This window comes from Chrysemys picta, chromosome 10 (assembly GCF_011386835.1).
Source record: "Chrysemys picta bellii isolate R12L10 chromosome 10, ASM1138683v2, whole genome shotgun sequence".
NCBI classification, from domain to species: Eukaryota; Metazoa; Chordata; order Testudines; family Emydidae; genus Chrysemys; species Chrysemys picta.
The window spans coordinates 61151870-61172913 of record NC_088800.1 but is presented as its reverse complement, the minus strand read 5'-3'; the positions used below and the strand labels follow the sequence as shown (position 1 = coordinate 61172913).

The 21044-nt window shown below is 42.7% G+C and overlaps 1 protein-coding gene across 50 annotated transcripts in view; it reads right to left on the bottom strand.

The window, feature by feature from the left end:
• Window positions 1-21044, bottom strand: part of RBFOX1 (RNA binding fox-1 homolog 1) — a 2478424-nt gene that overhangs the window by 54144 nt on the left and 2403236 nt on the right. For all 50 annotated transcript variants that reach the window (XM_065558775.1, XM_008162566.4, XM_008162565.4 and 47 more), the window contains one exon: window positions 19718-19850. In XM_065558775.1, the coding sequence (XP_065414847.1) occupies window positions 19718-19850 (133 nt within the window). The remainder of the gene's footprint in view (window positions 1-19717; window positions 19851-21044) is intronic.

Sequence of the window (21044 nt, the reverse complement as noted above, 5' to 3'; positions counted from 1 at the left end):
TGCACACGAGGAAAATAAATAAGTATTTTCAAAATAAATAAATAGATGCACTCTGAGTGCAACACGAGCCAAGACAGGACCTGGGAGTAGTTATGTTGTTTGACTTCAGATGTAGGAAGGAAATGTTGTGTAAAGCCTCTGCTCAATCTAGTAGAATGCGATTGTAAGATTTGTAACTTTTCAGTCATTAACAACAAAGAGTCTGGTGGCACCTTAAAGACTAACAGATTTATTTGGGCATAAGCTTTCGTGAGTAAAAACCTCACTTCTTCGGATGCATATGCATCCGAAGAAGTGAGGTTTTTACTCACGAAAGCTTATGCCCAAATAAATCTGTTAGTCTTTAAGGTGCCACCAGACTCTTTGTTGTTTTTGTAGATACAGACTAACACGGCTACCCCCTGATACTTTTCAGTCATTGTTAGCATAGCCTTTTAAATTTTGTAACTTTTGCAAGCTTTGTAAGCTTTTCAGTTACCACTTGTATAACCTCCAAGCTTTGCAATATTCCATCATGTGATCAGGTAGAGTGTGAACAAGGGAGTGTATGTGGAACTGGGCGGAGAGGAACTGCAAGGAGAAAAGAGCCCGGAGCCAGGTGTGTCTGATGAAATCTGCCCTGAGAAGGCTATCATGGGGTGCTGTAAAGAAAAGAAGAACCTGGTATGTGTGAAAAGAACGAGGTCTGGGAATGCTTCTTGGTGACAGACACAGAAGGAATACTAAGGCTATGTCTTCACTACCCGCCTGAATCGGCGGGTAGAAATCGATCTCTCAGGAATCGAATTATCGCGTCTCGTCGGGACGTGACAATTGATCCCCGAATCGACGCTTGTACTTCACCAGTGCAGGTAGGAGTAAGCGCTGTCGACGGGGGAGCCGCGGAGGTCGATTTGCCGCCGTCCTCACAGCGGGGTAAGTCGGCTCGGATACATCGAATTCAGCTATGCTATTCGCGTAGCTGAATTTGCGTATCTTAAATCGACCCCCCCCCAATAGTGAGGACGTAGCCTTAGTGTACGTGACAGGAGCCGCCCAGTTCCAATCAAAGGAAGGAAGCACGCTCTCAAGCCCTCTTCTTCTTGACCTGGATCCGTGACCACAGACAGACACAGCAGATCTACTATGCTTTGGCTTCTCAGCTTCCTCTGCTGTCTCTGGTAACTCTTCACCTGTGTGAGAGTGTGGGTGCATGAGGGTATGAATGAGTTGAATGAACAAGCTACATCCCTTTTCTATTTGATCCAATAGCGGCATTTAATAAAACCAATATAAGTGTAACCCTGGGTTGGTTTCTAGTAAAATCTAGGTAACAGGAAGTGCCTCATTCTAATAATTGATGTATATAAGTCTGCTAACTGGGTTGTTAGTTAGAAGTGTAATCCTGGGAAAGGTATTCAGAAGTGTTTTATTATTTAAATTTGATCAGTGTTCAGGAAAATCAGAAAAAGTGATTTTTTTAGGGGGAATATACTCAGCCAGAGTCACCAACTCCTGTGCCAGCCCCCTCCCCAAACCCCAAAGCAAAGGGAGAGGGCATGTCTTGGAGGTGTAGGGGGGACATGGCAGAGATGATCTTCCAACGTCCTAAGTTCCCTGAAGTAACTTATACTAGTGCAGTAAGTTAGAGCTGCTTCTCGTGGCTCTGGCTCAGCCACAACAGGCTTTCTGCAGCTGTACTTCTCCATTCTGTTTGAGCTCCAGAGGGGAGAACCAAGCCCTAAGATTTCAGCAATATTTCCTTGGCTGCACTGCATGCAAAAAATAATTTTCTGACAGCAAAATTAAAAAAATATTATTGAGAATATCCATTACATTGTGTGGGTGGGAGGATGGGTGTGGAATAGAAACCCACATGCTTAGGGTTGCCAACTTTCTAATCACACAAAATCAAATACCCTGCCCCCGCCCCTTTTCTGAAGCCCCGCTCATTCCTCACCCTTCTCTGAGGCTCTGCCCCCTGCTCACTCCATCCCCCCACTGCTCACTCTTCCCCACCACCCACACTCACTTTCACCAAGCTGGGGCAGGAAGTTGGGGTGCGGGAAAGGATCTGGGCTCTGGGCTAGGTGTGCAGGCTCTGCTGTGGGGCCAAGAATGAGGGATTTGGAGAGCAGGAGGGGCTCCAGGCTGGGGCAGGGGATTGGGGTGCAGGCGGGGTGAGGGCTCTGGTTGGGGGTGTGGGCTCTGGGCTGAACCGGGGATGAGCGGTTTGGGTGTGGGACGGGACTCCGGGCTGGGGCACAGGGCTGGGGGTGAGGGCTTTGAGGTGCAGGAGGGGGCTCTGGGCTTGGCCAAGGACTTGGAGTGCGTGGGTGGGAATGCAGGGTCCTGGTGATGCATACTGTGGCTCTGAGGAAGTGGCTGCCAGGTCCCTACAACCTCTAGGCACATGGGTGGCCAGGCGGTTCTGCATTGTGTGTGCTGCCTTTGCACCCGTAGGTACCGCCCCCCGCAACTCCCATTGGTTGTAGTTCCTGGCCAATGGGAGCTGCAGAACTGGTACTCAGGGCGGGGGCAGCACACAGAGCCTCCCAGTCCCTGGACACCCCAGCACTAGGGGTCGCAGGGACCTGGTGGCTGCTTTCAAGAGCAGTGCAGAGTCAGGGCAGGTAGGGAGTCTGCCTGAGCCCCAGGCCCCAGCTGTGCTGCTGACCTGACTTTTAACTGCTGACCAGAGCTGCCATGGTCCCTTTTTGACCGGGTGTTCCGGTCAAAAACTGGATGCCTGGCAACCCTACACAAGCTTCAGGATATAAACCAGCTACTAATTGGCTGGGGGTTAGGAAGAAGCTTCCCCTATGGGTATGTTATTTCATAATAATCTATTATGAGGATTTTTGTACCTTCCTCTGAAGCATTTGGTAATGGCCATTTTCACAGCTGGACCACTGGTCTTATCCAGTACAGGATTTCCTGTGTTTCTATTTTTGTTTTACTGATTAAGTATATATTATATTTGTTTTACTGCTTCTGCTGTAAAACACATATTGGAAAAAATCCAGGTTGTGTTGTAGTATGGCTGACAATGCTGTTTAAACCTTAAAAGAGTTCTGGGAAGTAAAGAAAAATGAGATTTCTTGCACCCACTCCCTGCTCCTCCCTCCTTTTTCCCCATCTTTGTGATGTATTATAAAAGTTTGTTAAAAACAATTTTGTAAAAGGTGATTTATTCCTTTGATTGTTTGTAATCTCAGCAATATCAGGAATATCAAACCATATCTTTCTTATTTTTCAGGAGCAATGTTCTCTAGATGACCCAGACATGGGGAGTTAGAACTCTCTCAAACTTTAAATGAAGAGCTGGGGTATTGAATTTTAAAAGAAAAACTTTTCTTCCAAACATTTTTCAGGTGTTTGAATTTCAATAGGTGTTAACAAGAAGAAAACAAAACAAGTTTTAAACAGCCTGAATAAATATCCCTTCCCCTTTCATTTAATCTAGGCTTCACTTCCTTTGCAATTTAACATCACAAACCCACTAGTTCTGCAGTTATGGAGATTTTTATCTCCGCTACATTGAAGTAGCATTAACATAGGGTCAAATCTTGAATTATCTTATCAGGCCAAGTCACACTGAAGTCAATAACAGCTCATCTGAGTTAGGACTGAGAATGCATTCTGCCACCTTTTCTCAATCTTTATACCTTAAATGCCCCTACTGAAATAAATGGGACTGCTTGCGAAATATGACACCACTGTCTCTTGAATAAGTATGTTTTCTCTTCCTTCTAAATACAACAGTTTATAAACCGCTTTGGGTATGAAAGAAGAAAACTACTATCTACAATAAAATTGTATTCACTTTTCATTAAAGTAAATATGTTCTGGGTTAGAGTAATCCTCCATCTGTTTATCACACTCCAGACCCACAGAGCATTCATGATTTTTGATACTACATTTTATATAAAATATGAAGTATTAGAAATATTTTATTTACATGTTTTTGATATTAGATTTGCCTCTCCTGTCTCCTTGAACACTGTCACTTCCCTGCACTAGCATGCAATTTGGTCTTTAAACTGAAGAAAACATTTTGTTTGTTCTCCTCTTGTCCTCCTCCTTTTTCCAAAAATCAAGGCCAAATCTTTCTACCATTTATATCAATAATACAATTCCTTATGGAAGCAGGATTATGCCCAGAGACTGGACTTCATGGGATTAGCACATGAGGAGGTCAATGAATAAATTATTATGGATTATAACAATAAAGCTTTTCACTTAAATCTAGTCAGCAGCTGAGCCAGGTTTTGTAACTGAAGAAAATTGGGGTGGAGTGAGGGGGCATGTGTAATTCGTGGCCACCTTTCAATTAAAAAAATCTTCTTGAAAAGCCATCATACCTACACATAAAGGATGTGGGGAAGTGTGTGTGTGTGTGGGGGGGGGGGGGGGGCAGAACCACACCCTCTGCCGCTGTATATGTGACATTTCATCCAAGAACATAAAAACACTTCTGAAAATCAGGGCAATCACTTAGTTTCCTTATTATGGATTGTCTGCCTTTGGGCACCCACATTTGAAAATGTTGGTGTAAGTGACTTTCCCAAGGTCCCACAGTTAGACAGTGTGAAGTCCAGGAGAAGATCTTAAGTTCTGACTTCCAATCTTCTGTTCTAATCACTATAACATACTTCCTGCATAAAATCAAAGGAAAACTTCCATTGACTTCAGTGAGGTCAGGATTTCAACCTAGGCCCCTTAGGACCTCAACAGTCCTTAGAGTTATCATTCATTTGCACAAATTGATCTTAAATTTATTTATTTTAAAAAATTATATTAAATATTTTGCATACACTTCACAAAAGTAGAAAAAGAAGAGACTTACGGTTGTACTGTTAACAGGTGCTTCAGTGTCATGTCTTTCTAGTCATGCAAGGGAACTTGTATTTCCTGCCTACTATTTCAAAACACAGGCCCCTATCCTGTGAAGAAAAACTTAAGCATGTGTTTAAACTCAATGGGCGAAATCCTGGCTCCACTGAAGTAAATGGCAGGACTACTCATTCATATAAAATTATGCACAAGCGTCCTATGCCCCTTCGCAGCCCTTCCTGAGACTATTTAATGGTGGCGCCTTCCCAATGCCCCTCAGTTCCTTCACACTGGAATCTGTGACTGAAGACTCTGATGCAGAGGGGATGAAGGGTCAGTTGTGGAACACACCTCTGCACCCACGTCTCGAAGAACAGTTACAGTACTGGCAAGTAACGATTTTTTCTTCTTCAAGTGGTTGCAGATGTGTATTCCATTGTGGTGATCTGGAAGCAGTAACAAAGGAGGTGGGGCTCAGCGTCTACTTAAATAGTGCCTGCAGAACGGTTCTTCCCAAGCTTGCATCTGACCTAGAAGCAATCATTATGGTATAGTGTTTGGCAAAGATACGCATGGAAGACCAAGTTGCAGCTCCGATTATGTCCAATATGGGAATATTCCTGAGAAATACCACAGATGTGGCTTTGGCTCATTGAATGAGCCAAAAGCCTTTGTGGACGTGTGGCATTTGCTATACAATATGCCATTGTGATACAGGAAATAATCCATCTTGAAATTGTTTGTGCCAAATCTGCTTGACCTCTCATCTGGTCCACATGGGAGACAAAAAGCCAGGATGGTAATCAAAATGATTGACTCCTGTCCGGATAGAAAAGCAAGGTTTGTAGTATATCCAAGGTATGAAGTCACTGTTCATCTGCATTCAAGTGTATCTTAGGAAAAAAATACAGGCAAGCACATTGTTTGGCTAAGGTGAAAAGGTGAAACCACTTGGGTCAAAAATTTTGGATGTGGCCTGAAGAGAGGTTTTGCCATTAGGTCCTGCAGTTCATTTACCTCCTTGCTGATGTTAGAGCAATAAGAAAGGCCATCTTCTGGCACAGGAGAAACAGAAAGCAGGTTGCTAGAGGCTTGAATGGAGGCCCTACTAGAGAAGCAAGCACAGTGTTAAGGTCCCACAGGGGAACAGATTCTTTTCAGAAACCTAACAACCATCAGGGTAGAAAATGCCGATTTCCCTTGGATCAAGGAATGAAATCCTGTCAACACTACCAAATGGACCCTTAATGAGCTGATTGACAGACCTGATGATTTAAAATAGAACAGGTATCCAAAATGTCATGAATCCAGGCTAGTACCGACTGAATTCCCTGAGCCAATGACCAAACTGAAAAGCATATCCACTTGCCCAAATAAGCTGATCTAGTAAATAGCTTCCCACTATTTAGAACCTGTTGGACTGCCTCAGTACAGCTCTTTCCCACCTGATCTAACTGTACTGCATCCTCGCCACGAGATGCAGATTGCTCAGACCTAGATGCTACAGCTGACCATAATGTTTGAACAGTAGGCCTGGAAGGAAGGGAAGAAGTCTGAGAGGTTGGACCAAGAGCCTGTAAAGCTTGGAGAACCAATACTGTCTTGGCCAGGCAGGTTCAGTGAGTTATCCGTATGGCATGATCCAGCTTCAGTTTGAGAATGACCTGACGGATGAGCAAAATAGGGGGGAACATACAATAGCACCAATCCCCAAGTTCAGTGGGAAGGCATCAGTCAGAGATCCCAGACTGCAGCCCCTCCCGAGGCTGGCAACGCCCTGACACCCTTTCCCTTCCCCCACCCCATTCACAGTTCCTTCTTACCAACCATGGCCTGAATCAGAGCTCTGCATACTTATTTTTCCTCATGGTTGCTGTGCCACAGTGAGATTTCTCTGTGTGCTTTGTAAATAGTTAGTTTTAGCTTAGTAGTACCCCTTAGTTATTTAGTTAGTTAGCTTTAGTAGTATTATTAGTTGTTTGTTAGATAATAAACCTGGTGCTATGTCTTCCCCAGGTTTTAAGCACTGTCTTATGTGGGGTGGCTATCTGGAATAGCAACCCCCTATACTCAATGCTTGTTGCTTGGAGAAGGGCACAGTAAAGTAAAGTGCTCTATCTGCCAGTCATTCAAAAGGAGAATACAAGTTGCCAGGCATCTATGCCTGAAGAAACATCTCATGGAACAAGCACTGAGGCATACTTCAGCTCCCTCCAGGACATCAAACTACTTCAGAACTGGCGCTAGTCTCTGACAGACCACCAGACTCAAATTCTTCTCTATAGAGAAGAAGGGACCATTATCCTTCCTCTGATCTTTGGAGGAAGAGAACTAAAGAATAATCAGAGCCATTCCAGGAATGAGAGAGATTCTTCCTCCTCTTCTAGGAGGAGTGTGGGACATTGCAAAGACTCTTCGAGTGCCCAAGATAGAGCACTACCCACTACAGAGGCAAGAATAGACTGGTCTCATACCACTGACTCCAATACTGTCTGTGGGATGTCCATTGCATCTGGTACAGACTACATTGGTTTTGGCATTTACTATATTGACCCCACTGGCTTTTCAGGCAGCAGCTGATTTATTTTGCCTATCCATCCTGGACTCTCTTCTGATACAGGAGTCCTCAGCTGTGGTGTTGCCCTCTGTGGTCCCAGGCTTGCCCCAGTTGATTACTCTGGACTATGGTCCGTTGCCAGAGTCTCCCTCAATACCAGTTAAGAGGCCTGCTAAAAAGATGAATCCAATCCTATCATTGGCATTCATAGAATCATAGGATATCAGGGTTGGAAGGGACCTCAAGAGGTCATCTAGTCCAACCCCCTGCTCAAAGCAGGACCAATTCCCAACTAAATCATCTCAGCCAGGGCTTTGTCAAGCCGGGACTTAAAAACCTCCAAGGAAGGAGACTCCACCACCTCCCTAGGTAACGCATTCCAGTGTTTCACCACCCTCCTAGTGAAATAGTTTTTCCTAATATCCAACTTGGACCTCCCCCACTGCAACTTGAGACCATTGCTCCTTGTTCTGTCATCTGCCACCACTGAGAAGAGCCGAGCTCCATCCTCTTTGGAACCCCCCTTCAGGTAGTTGAAGGCTGCTATCAAATCCCCCCTCATTCTTCTCTTCTGGAGACTAAACAATCCCAGTTCCCTCAGCCTCTCCTCATAAGTCATGTGCTCCAGACCCCTAATCATTTTTGTTGCCCTCCGTTGGACTCTTTCCAATTTTTCCACATCCTTCTTGTAGTGTGGGGCCCAAAACTGGACACAGTATTCCAGATGAGGCCTCACCAATGTCGAATAAAGGGGAACGATCACGTTCCTCGATCTGCTGGCAATGCCCCTACTTATACAGCCCAAAATGCCGTTAGCCTTCTTGGCAACAAGAGCACACTGTTGACTCATATCCAGCTTCTTGTCCACTGTGACCCCTAGGTCCTTTTCTGCAGAACTGCTGCCTAGCCATTCGGTCCCTAGTCTGTAGCAATGCATGGGATTCTTCCGTCCTAAGCATGGGATTCTTCTGTCCTATGCATGGGATTCTTCCGTCCATTGAGGCACCCTACTTCAGTACTGACATAATCTTCAACCCCAGTGATACTAATCCCAGCTCCACCCCTTCGTTGCCAACCTGTTTTTCAGATACAGTACTGACTTCTGCACTGGTACCAATGACTTTCCCCATACTGAATTTCAGTGCAGCCTCAATATCCCAAACAGTACGACACCATCATACAATCTTCTGTACCGATGCACTCTTCTCACTGGACTACAGACAAATCGGGGCCCTGGCAGGTTTGACCCCTCCACTGCCTGCAGACTGTTCGGGAGATTCCTCTCCCTTAGGCTCAGAATCCTTCTCTACCTTCTCCATCTCTTTCCAAGTACTGACAATGGAAGTCCTCTAGACTTTCTCTGGAGGATCAGCACCAGTATTAAGACTGACACTGCAGCGAAGACAGAAGTTCTTGGCCTGGTACATACCGGCCTCCTGTGCCATATTAATTTTCTCATTGGCCTCCTTGGAATCCTTGGGGCTTCCTTTGCTCTGCAAGGTCCCAATCATTCACTCATGCCAGAGCAAGGTCACTGAATCCTTCTATTGTCTCACCTGGATTGGACAGAGAGACTGATATTGCTCCCACTGAACCTGACCCATTATCACAGAGACAAGCCTTCTCACAGGAAAGTTTACTTGCTTCACTTCCTTTGTCGTCATCCTCAGCAGATAATTCCACTCATCTTCACCTGTTTCAGAAGACTTTAAGCTTTACCACAGCCATCTGAGGAAAATGGCTACAGCCTTGAGCATCCAAGCCGAGTTTGTCTATAAACTGGTGGACATTCTTCAACCTTCAACCCCAGGGAGGGTAACCCTCCCTATAAACGATGTTCTTTTGAAACTCACGAAGTCCTCAGGGCAATGACAACTGCCTTACCTCCCACAGTGAAATGCATACATGTGCCTTCCCAAAGAGTACTGCTGTGCAAAGTTCTCTGGCTTCGGCACACTGGGCATGGAGACACCTGAGAGAACACATGTGTGCAACCATTCAAAGAAAAGAAATAAAATTACTATATTCTAGGGTGCTCCTAGCTTACCACACAAACCTGTTCAAGAGCATCCTTTGTTGATTAATTTTAAATATACAATATGGAATTTTACTTTTATAAACTTTCTAAATGACCTTTTCTAAGCATATTTAAGCTTTCCAGATGGCTTTTTATTGCCCCATCCTGCAGTCTTTACTGAAACAAAACTTCCATTGACTCCAGTGGGAATTTTGCCCAAATAAGCATCTCAGGATATGGCCCCAGTCCACCTCGGACTGAAGTCCATGGGAGTCATTCCATTGATTTCAGCAGGAGTTGGAGCAAGCCCTTAAGCAGGTGAATTTTAATGTTTCTGCCAGATAGTGGTGGTGCTGACAACAGAGAATCAATACAGAGTGTTGTGGGAACATGGAAGGGCGAGTTGGTGGAATGTGCATTAATGGATACAGGATGCCTTTGGGTAGGGGCATTAAAAAACAGTACAAAAGAAAGCAGAATTCACACCAGACTATGAGAGGAAATAAAACCTCAATATGTTTCAAAACAAAAATATTTGTAGGAAAAAAAGCTTTTTTTTCAAAATGATTTGGCTGAGGTTCATCTTAATTTAAGGCTAATACTTCTAAATGTTATGCTATGCACACTAGATATTGGAAATGAAGAATTAAAGGTATACAAATGTGACCCTAGTACTGTGAGAGTTACTAATATTACTTTAAAAAAATGAAATCCCTCTATATAGCAAGTAAGGGAATAATGTTCCTTATGCACAGCATTTGGATTTTTTTTTTAAATAAATTCATTGAATTTAGAGCTGGTGAAAGATGCAGGCTCAAAAACTTGGGAATCAGGGCTGCAGTAGTGCAATATACCCTACATCAAGGGTTTCCAAACTTTTTACTAAGGCGACCCACCAACTACCTTTTGTCTTTTTTCGCGACTCACCATTACATATATTCACCCTCTACCCTGGCAACCCCCAATCCCACGCACTAACCCCTCAACAGCAGCTCCTGTCTCACAAGGCTGGGCCCGACTTCATGCTCTGGGTGTTGCAATGAGGTGCAGAGGGTCACAGCGCCCCTCTGTTTTTGCCCAAAAGCCCCTCTGTCATGATGGAGGGGCGGCCAGGCCAAATTTGAGTGAGTGTCATGGAGGGATCGCTAGGCCAAACCTGAATGGTGCACCAAGCCACACCACCTGGAATGGGGAGGCAGGCCGGAACCTGCCACAGCAGGGTGAATGCAGGGTGGGTTCACTCTCCAACTGCCCCCACAATCTGCTGGGGTCTCCTGTCTGCATCAAGCTGGAAAAAGTAAATGTTTGGCTAGGCCAGGGCCCAGTGATGGGTTAATCTAGCCCTGGATGTGGCAACCCATCTAGAACCTTCCTGCAACACACTCATGGGTTGAGACCTACTGTTTGGGAAACTCTGCCCTACACTGCTGTCTCAAAAAACCTCACACTGGAGCAGGAAGAACCATCTCTAGGGCTGAGTGGGTAGCTCAACAGTCACACTGGGATAATTATTAATTTAAATCATGTTTACAGTGCCATAAATTTCCATGATCATTCAGAATTATAGAGTGGAATTATAGCCCTGAAAACCACGATTCAGTAAGGGTCAGGGAAGCGATTACACAGCAGAGCATGAATGGAAGAAGAATAATGTTTACAGGAGTGCTGGGGGGAGAAGAGTGAGAAGCAGGTCTTACTATACCTATATGAAAGGTATAGAATGCTCTCCTGATAATGGTGTAATGTATCAGGAGGTAGCCCTGTTAGTCTGTATACAGAAGAACAACAAGGAGTCCGGTGGCACCTTAAAGACTAACAGATTTATTTGGGCATAAGCTTTCGTGGGTGAAGAAGTGAGGTTTTTTTACCCTTGAAAGTTAGTGAGACATGTTTGTTCTAACTGGTGCATGCACAATAAAGGTGGCCCAGAGGGGGAGGGAGTTTGTGTGAGTGTAGATAAAACATAGAGGGAAATACCATACCAAAAACTTGTCTGCAGCGTTGGAGCCATGTTGGTACCAAAAACTAGCAAATAGCTTATCTGCATAGTAACTCTGTTTTTCTTTTCTTCCTCCCACATTTTGAATTGGGAATTCATGGTATAGCCGTGGTATAAGACCGCATTCCTAGAATATGCAGGGAGCACTATGGAAGAGTAGGTGGCAAAGATACAGTTATATGGTGAGAGTGCAGGATAGATAGGAGAATGAATGCCCAGAACACAAGCTATCAGGAAAGCAGGAGAATGTGCAGGGAAGAGTGTGGCCAGTCCACAAAAAACATCTATGTTCCTCCCCCTGAGCTGCCAAACCTTCGTAGTGCCCAATATTGTAATAGGCAGCAGTTGTGCTTCCCCTAAGACAAGCACACAATTAAACCCAGCTTCCTAGCTAAGTCCTATTCCAGACACATTGAACTGCCTACCACTAGAAAGTCATCTACATCCACACCATTTTCTCTTCCCTTTGTTTCTCCCCAAAACATGGTCTTGAAACTGGTAAGATTCCTGTCCAATGGAGAGCTCCAAAAGTATTGTAAATTTCAGCATCCTAATTACTCACCCAGACTGAACCCGATTCCTGTTACATTTCAAGCAAGTCTTTTATAGCACAGAAAGAATCATGGTACGATATCAGCAAGTTCCACATTGTACCATTTTAAAATGATACCCAGAATGGCAAAGCCAAATTACTGTCCGTGAGTTAACAAACTATAAATTATTTCCATGAGTTACAGAACTGCCTAACTCTCAAGTGAAAGAGCTATTTATTAGTTATGCCTGGTCATGCCTCATAAGCACCAGGTTCATTTCTAGTTAGCAAATTTTAATTTTAAAGTAGGTGCACTACTCTGTGATTTATAAGACAGACATGTAAGAAGCAACCATATACAGGGGGTACATTTATTTTCTGGTGAGATAACATAATAGTCATCAGCTCAGTTAGAGGAGTATACAGTAGATATAAAACTGGCTCTTTTACAATTATTTCAAGGATCTGGGAAAGTTTCCTAGCCTGGTGATGGTTTCCGAGGAACTGAGAGTCACAGGGCAGGACTTTTCCCTGGAGTATCAACCTACCTCATCCCCCTACTGTCAGGAACTCTCCAGGATCCAAATAATTTGTCTCCCTGTTGTCAGCTTCGAACCTTAATGCTGCACAATTAGTGGGCAAAGTGGATGTTAGTGTCAAATAGAGAGTCAATGGAGAACTATAGCAGTGACAAAACATGAAGAAAACTATGGCAGGAATAGAAAAGAAAAAGGGACTCTAGTATGGAGAAAACCGAGGAAATTTAGGAACCTGGAAAGGCATAACTGATTGGCAAGGGTGAGATCAGCTGGGAACATAAGAACAGCCATACTAGGTCAGACCAAAGGTCCATCTAGCTCAGTATCCTGTCTTTCAACAACGGCCAATGCCAGGTGCTTCTGAGGGAATGAACAGAACAGGTAATCATCAAATGATCCAGCCCCGTTGCCTATTCCCAGCTTCTGGAAAACAGAGGCTAGAGACACCATCCCTGCTCAGCCAGGCTAATAGCTGTTGATGGACCTATCCTCCATGAACGTATCTAGTTCTTTTTTGAACCCTGCTATAATCTTGGCCTTCACAATATCCTCTAGTAAGGAGTTCCACAGGTTGACTGTGCATTTTGTGAAAAAAATACTTCCTTTTGTTTGGAAGGAATTGGGTTACATGTTGGGGTGAGGAAGAAGAAACTGCTGATGAGTATATTAATCCACAATGTTCAAAGAGTTCTCGACTATTTTTGATGGCAAGCAAATTTCCTTGTGTACTTCTGTCTGTGGCCTGATACTTTCCCTCCAGCCAAGTTTTTCATGAGTCCCACTTTCCTTGTGACAGAGAACCTGGTATTTGTCAATTTATTTTTCATATGAGGTGAAAATTGGTAAAAGAAATTTTCTGAAGAAAATCCATTCAACCTCTTTGAGAGGCCATTTAAAAATGGGTGCAGAGAGACTGAAGCCCTGTATACATTAAGGAAATTATCAATGGTCCAACTACATCAATCAAGTTACACTAGTTCAAGCCCCTAAGGGATTTCCCCAGTGCAGTTTACTTCTGTGAAACACATATACATTAAGGGGGTTCTGTGGTGTAGCCATCTAGATGGATACAAATTTCCCTCAGGTAGTCAGGGCCACTGCTTTCTTGTAACCAAGAACAAAGGAAATGCCAATCAGAAGTAATTGCTTCCTTCTGAGGATAGATGTATGTAAAAGTTTAGAGACAGATTGGGCTTGTCTATATAAGGATGAAAGGTGTATTTTAAAAATATGTTACCACATTTTAACTAATACATTTAAACCCCCTAATGTAGACAAGGCAAATTGTATTTGAACATATATTGCCTGGTAGCAGTGAACCCTAGAATCCCCATTAGGGTTCACCTCAGCCACCTAAGAGGTCAACAGACAAAAAGGGAGATGCAGGTGACAGTCCTATTCACCCCCATCACAGCACTGCCTTGTCTTCTCTGATACTAGCTTTAATGGAAGTCCATGAAGCAATAAGCTTGGAAGGTGGATGAGATCTCTGGCTGCCCACACAATCGTGTCTAACTTTCATACTGGAGATCAAGAGACCCCTGAAGCACAACCGCTCGCTAGCAGCCCAGAAAACAATTCTGATTTATTCCCAAACCAGAGACTCTTCCTTTCTATGCAGAATTTTTTTTAGTGAAGACTAGACATCTATTACACTTGGAAATTCAATTCTCTGCTGCTGAGTGATTGTACTAGCCAAACTATATTATAGCAGTCATATGTAGCAACCATTATAGTTATGGCTGAAAGTCACTTTCAAATGTAAATTTCCTGTTAGCATGCACTCTGAAACATGCTCATTCAGGACAACATTTTTAATGCTTAGTCTGAGTTTAAGGTGATTGGTGTGTGTTTGTGTTTCTAAAGAATGACCAAACTGTGTTCACTTATTACTGAGTTATGCAAATATGAAATAAATACATTTTCCAATTAAATATGAAATAAATACATTTTCCAATTAAAAAGTTAATTTAAAAAAAGTGTTTACAATCCCAAATTATTGTAGCATGCTTTTTTATATTATTCTAGGCTATAATTATACCAAACTAAGGTCAGAGGTACAATAGAAATAATAGTTAATAGGTAGATAAATATAGCTGGATATATTCCTATATATCATATATGTATGTATGTATAGTGCAGACTGCTCAGATTTAAGAATATTTACTTCCACTTTAAAAAAAATGTACATATTCCCACCTTGTTTTCTGAGCAGATAACATCAAACTTGGCATGTAAATAGCCCTCGCTAAGGTTGAAAACAAAATAGCTTTAAAATTGAAACTAAGTAAATCCATGTCAGCAGACTTCCCTGCCACTAGTATAGACTTCTAGGCATGCTCACAAGCTGTCAATTTAGGACACAATGAAAGAACATGTGTAGTAGGTAATATTGTGGAGCTGAAAATCAGAGGGGTTGTGAATTAACTTCCTCTTGAAGAAATTAAATATATTAATTTAAAAATATATATATTTTAAGCCAGAGCTGGCTCAGTAGAGAGTGGGATTGCTCTCATGCCAGGAGCTCAGAGTGGGAATCACTTCTGCTTCCCAACTAAGTAGGGACTGTGATGCTAGTTGTGACAACTAGTTTAGTATTTCCTACTATGTAAACAGACTCAGTATGAAAAATATAAAAAATAGGAAAGTTTTAAAATGTGTCGTTGAGCTTACAGAGTAGAAAGTGTCCTTTAAGTTGTAAAAAGCAACAGAGAGTCCTGTGGCACCTTTAAGACTAACAGATGTAGGTTACACAGGTAGATACAGGGTACTTCTGCACATATATTTACTTTAAGATAATAGAGTTCCAAACATTTTAAATATCAGCTGTTGGGCTTTGTACAGTTGATGCCTATTACAATGGCTAGAACTTCAGACTCCTCCCAAGAGCCAGGGTTAGTAACAGCCAGTATTCACCCCTACACTGTATAAGGCCCACTCTCAAAATCTTGTTTTAACAAATCTTATCTGCTTTCATTTTATTAAAAAAAAATCTTTAGCTTTGAAGAAAACCTCAAGAATCAAGATAAGATATATTTCTAAAAGACCTGCTCTAGGAATTATTTTGGGGAAGTTCTATGGCCTCTGTTATATGGGAAGTCAGAAAAGATGATCATAATGGCCTTGTCTGGGCTTGGAATCTGTGAAAAAAATAAGAACTGAGGGATACGCAGAAATGTATATAGTTAGTCTGCAGAGAGCCTGGAACAATTGTTCTGAGAGATGTGAACTATCTCAATGTATTTCAGTGTGGTGGTAACTAGAACTGGGCAGGAAACAGATTTTTGGGGGGAAAATCATCCTAATTTCAGACGAAAAATGAAAATCTCCAAAATTTTGTGAACCAAAAATTTAAAAAAATATTTTGGTTCTGGTCAATTGAAATATTTCATTTAGATAATTTTGAAATAATATGTTTTGATTTCAATTACATCTCTACCCTGATATAACGCGACCCGATATAACACAAATTCGGATATAACGTGGTAAAGCAGCGTTCCAGGGGGGCGGGGCTGCACGCTCCGGCAGATCAAAGCAAGTTCGATAAAATGCGGTTTCACCCATATTGCGGTAAGATATTTTGGCTCCCGAGGACAGCGTTATATTGAGGTAGAGGTGTATTTAGAAAACCCTATTTTATCCTAATTAACATAAATTTCAAAATGAAAAATAATTTTGAACTGGAAAATCAGAATTTTTTCATTTCAAAAACTTTGAAAGAAAACATTTTGATAGTTGTGAATTTTTTTTTCAAAACATTTTCAAGTCAAGAAATTTGCTGAAACAAATCCTTCCGTGAGAAATTTAACTTCTGATTACTTGGCATTTTTGATGCCATAGTTCACCAAAAAAATTCTCATGCAGCTCTAGTGAAAACTCAAATGTTATTGAGACTACTTTAAATGTCAACATTTCAATTATTTCATTCCTTGCTTAATAAAGGAAAAGGAGGCTCTCAGCTCTAAACCATTTACAGTAACATCTCATTTTAGTGCCACATATTGGTGGCATTTGGGAGATACCATTACTTTTTTCCCCCAATCAAGAAAGAGCCACACTCAAGAAGCCTAGCAGAGCCCATTGGCATATTCAGTATTCACGGACGGGGAGCCATGCTCAAGAAGCTCTGTAGAGCAAACCAAAATGCACAAACACATTTTAAACATCAACAGCACAATCTTCATTTCAGTGAGAGACTTTTGACAACCTCAGTAAGTGGGTGGGACTTAGTTTTTGGCCAGAGCTAGGAATAGTCCCACTACCTTTTTCACCCCCCTTAATCCAACTCCAATATTGTGGTTTTTTAATATGATAATTTGAAAGGAAAAAAAAAAAGAAAAACATAAAATGCAAAGTAAACACAGTGAAGTTACAAGCACAAAAACATAAGATTTCAAAAGAAACATTAACTTAGCCAGGTTGCATTTATGCAGAATCTTCTGTTCCTGTTTTTCTCTATTTCTAGATAACTTTTTCTATCGTTAAAAATTTACTAAAAATATGCAAGAGGTGCAATGTTGGCTAGTTAATTTTTTGTGGGAACCTTAGCTTTCACATTGTGTGACTTCTTGTAATTTTAATTGTGCAGCCTTAACATCATATTATGCTAATTTTCTTAATTGAATTCAGCCTGGCCCTTGTAAGCTAGGCCATTATTTGCATGGTCTAGTCCAGGGGTCGGCAACATTTGGCATGCGGCTCACCAGGGTAAGCACCCTGGCGGGCCGGGCCAGTTTATTTACCTGCTGACACGGCAGGTTCGGCCCATCGTGGCCCCCACTGGCTGCGGTTCACCGTCCCGGGCTAATGGGGGCGGCGAGAAGCGACGAGAAGCGGCGTGGGCAAGTGATGTGCTGGCTGCGGCTTCCCGCCGCCCCCATTGGCCCGGGACGGCAAACTGCGGCCAGTGGGGGCCGCGACTGGCTGAACCTGCCGCGTCAGCAGGTAAATAAACTGGCCCAGCTCGCCAGGGTGCTTACCCTGGCGAGCCGCATGCCAAACGTTGCTGACCCCTGGTCTAGTCGAAGGGAGAAGGAGGGACACAGGAACTTCTTGCTCTTTTTCCCACCCACCCCACATGCTTCAGGATGGTGAGAGAGGAGTTGTAATGTTAGCACTGCCCCAGTTGGCCCTCGCCACAGAGACCAGTATGCAGACCAAAATGATTGACAGGCTAGTTTGCAGTAGCAGTTGGCCCAGGGAAGTAAATCTGCATCTGTGACATTTTACCCACACTCTCACTGACATTAGCATTTTGGGGGAGGATAGATGCTTGGCTGTCAGAGGCGGTGATGTGGGATGTGTGGTGCTTTGGGTCCCATTAAAGGGTTTCCTAATGGATGTTTATGTTGGTGTTTTCTGTCCATAAGTTTCCCATTCTTGGTCTTTTCCTTTCTGTAATGGCGTTGTTGTAACTCTTAGGTTTACAGGGTGCAATGTGCTAGTTTTTGCAAGGGAACCACTTAGGGTATGTCTACCCTGTAGCTAGAAACGAGCCTTCGAGCCCAGGTAAACGGACTCACACTAGCTCAGCTCAAGCTAGCATGCTAAAAATAGCAGTGTGGATATTGTGGTTCAGGAAGCAGCTTGGACACTCAAGTCAACTGGGTTTGAGCTCAGCTGGCTAGTCTGAGCCTCTGCTGGAGTCACAACATCTATATTGTTATTTTTACCATGCTAACTTGAGCTAGCTAGTCTCACTCCCTGCTGCAATGTAGGAATACCCATAAGGATCAGGGAATAAATTGCACAGATTCTGAAGCAGCCTGTCTTTAGGGGTTAATGGAGGGGGGGGGTGCATGAACTCTTGGCATATTATGCAGAAGCAGCTAGGTCTGGTAGCCATTATGGACTTGTGTACCTGGGTGGGACCAATATGGCCCAGATGTGTCACCATGGGGAAGAGAGGCTAAATCCATTCCAATCTCAACAGTGATTTATCCTGCAAGGACTCCCTTCACTCAGCTGCTTGCTGTTGGGTTGGTATCAACAAACATAGTTGCAGCCAATCTTAGCAAAAATCCTTCAGACGTTTTCCATTAGATGCATGGCGATTTCTTTTTGCTGCACTATACAAACCACCCCAGGAAACAATTTAATCAATGCATTTTTATAAATAACCACATTGTGTGGCAGATTACTTAAAAAAAAAAAAAAAGACAAAACTCACTCTTACTGCCCTATTTCTTTGTTGGTAGGTGACACAGCCAGATGCAAAGGAAGTATCAGGCAGCCAGTCCCTGGCATCTCCAGAACCTGCAGTTCAGGGGCTGACTGACTTCAGGTGCTTAGGAACCTGTCTAGTAAATGGCCTGCATTTTTGCCTGACAGGACACAATGTTTAATGAGAACTGTGTCCAAACAGTCACAAATACAAGCCACTTACCAGACAGAAACAGTGGCTAGTGTGGACTCTACAAGAGATGAGGCATGTCCACTATGGCCTCTTTTATGCCATACTCTTCTGGTCCGGGAGGCTGGGACCCACCCAATCTACCACTGCTTCAACTGCCAGATTCTACAGATTCTAGGATTCCTCTGGTAGAATCAAGTCTTAAAGTAAGTGATGTATTTTAATGATCTTGTTCAACAATCAAATCATCTGTTTCAACATTTGCAGGGGCTAAAAGGGGCTGTGAAGTTCCCCCATCCTCCCCAAAATTATATCTTAGTTCTTAAAAGTTTAGTTTTCCTAATTAGCTGAGGGCAGTTTATTAAGTCATTATTTAATGTGGATTTCAGTGCGTTGTTTATTTTGCATCTTGGTTTTCAGTAAATGTAGGCGAAGAGATGTCACTAAGAAAATATGAAACAAAACTGAATTTTTATGTGCAATAAATAAACAAACAAAATAAACACACACACCCTCTAGCTATCCTGAGATAACTTTCTGTGGGAGAATCTGAATTTGAAAAAAAAGAAAAAGTTTACTTCATCCAACCTCCTTAATAACCAGATGTTTGCAATCACGAAAAATACACTTTTAGCTGTACATTTCTCTGTTCTGCAGCATTCAGTCTCTAAGAGAATTTACATAACAACATGTGACATATAAAATGCTTAAAGCCACCAACCATGACAGTACAAATTACAGTCATTTTTCAATACTCTGTGCAAGGTGCACCACTTCAGGCAGTTGGATTGGTTGCATGCTGTGTTGGTTTCTGTAGTGAGACAAGACCAGCATGCACTGCACTCACAAACAGTTCGTAGCCTTTGGGGATGTATTGTAACAGGTAAAAGAGACTGATCCACTTACCCGCCATAGGCTGGAATTGGAGGAGGGGGGGCTGCTGCACGAAACGTGTTGTACACTGTGCGACCTCGACCTCTTAGATGTGCACCTCTGTAAGCAGCAGCTGCAGTTGCAGCAGGGTAAGGGAAGCCTGGCACTATGGGAAACACAAAAGAAACATAAAGAACTCCAGTCATGCTGATCGTTCCAATTTAAAACAAGATAACATAGTGAAAACGTAGCACACAGTTTGTGTGTATTCAAGCTTGTCTGTAACTGGGAGGGTGGGAGAGACAAACCAAGCAAATTGTTACTCTTTCACAAAAGGCCAGATTTTCTTACAGAAAAATCTTTTCAAGCAAACAGGAGGCAGCCAACTGGGTATTTAGTTTAGGAAAAAAAATACTGGAGCTGGCTGTAGCTCCCTTAGGGGAACCTCACTTAGAAGAAGGAAGTTGATTTATGGTAGCCCACACTATTAGAGGAAATTAATCCCTTGAGGGGAGACTTCCAGAGGGAGTAAAACTACCCTGCTTAAACTAAAGCTTCTAGTAACAAAGATGATAGTTAAACTATTGTGATTACACATGACTTTTACTGGACAATTCAATCATTATCAGTGTCTTAACTGAGTAACTTGGGTGAAAGAGGGAGATCAGAAGGATACAGCATCCTTTCAGGGAGATCTTAGGTGTTTTTTTCTGGGGACATAGTTTGATTATACAGGTAACTGCCATTTTCTACAATTTAATGCATTCAAAGGCCAAAGCTGTATTACTCAGAAGTATCTCAGGCCTTGTCTACACTACAGGGGAAATTCAATCTAAGCTATGCAATTTGAGTTATGTGAATAGCGTAACTCAAACCGACGTAGCTTAGATCAACTTACTGCAGGGTCCACACTATGCGCTGTCGACGGGAGATGCTCTCCCATCAACTCCCCCTACTCTTCTCAATCCGGTGGAGTACAAGAGTCAATGGGAGAGCGATTGGCGGTCGATTTAGCGGGTCTTCACTAGACCCGCTAAATTGACCGCTGATGCATCAATCGCCGCTCGTCGATCCCCTGGTAAGTGTAGACAAGCCCTAAATGAGCTAATATAACACTCATCCCTAACAGTGATGTTCAGCTACATAGTTCAGGAGCAAGAGAATCTATCAATTATGTTCAGTTTAAATTTCCACATTAATTGTAATTCCATGTAAGACTTTAAATATTTCCATCAGAATTAAACGGTGACGAGCCAAAGTATAAGTGTTTTGGGGACACAGTATTATGTAAAAAGTCTATAACTCTACTCTGTTTAAAACTTTTAAAATACAAATGAAAAAATGTATGACACTTTCTGCT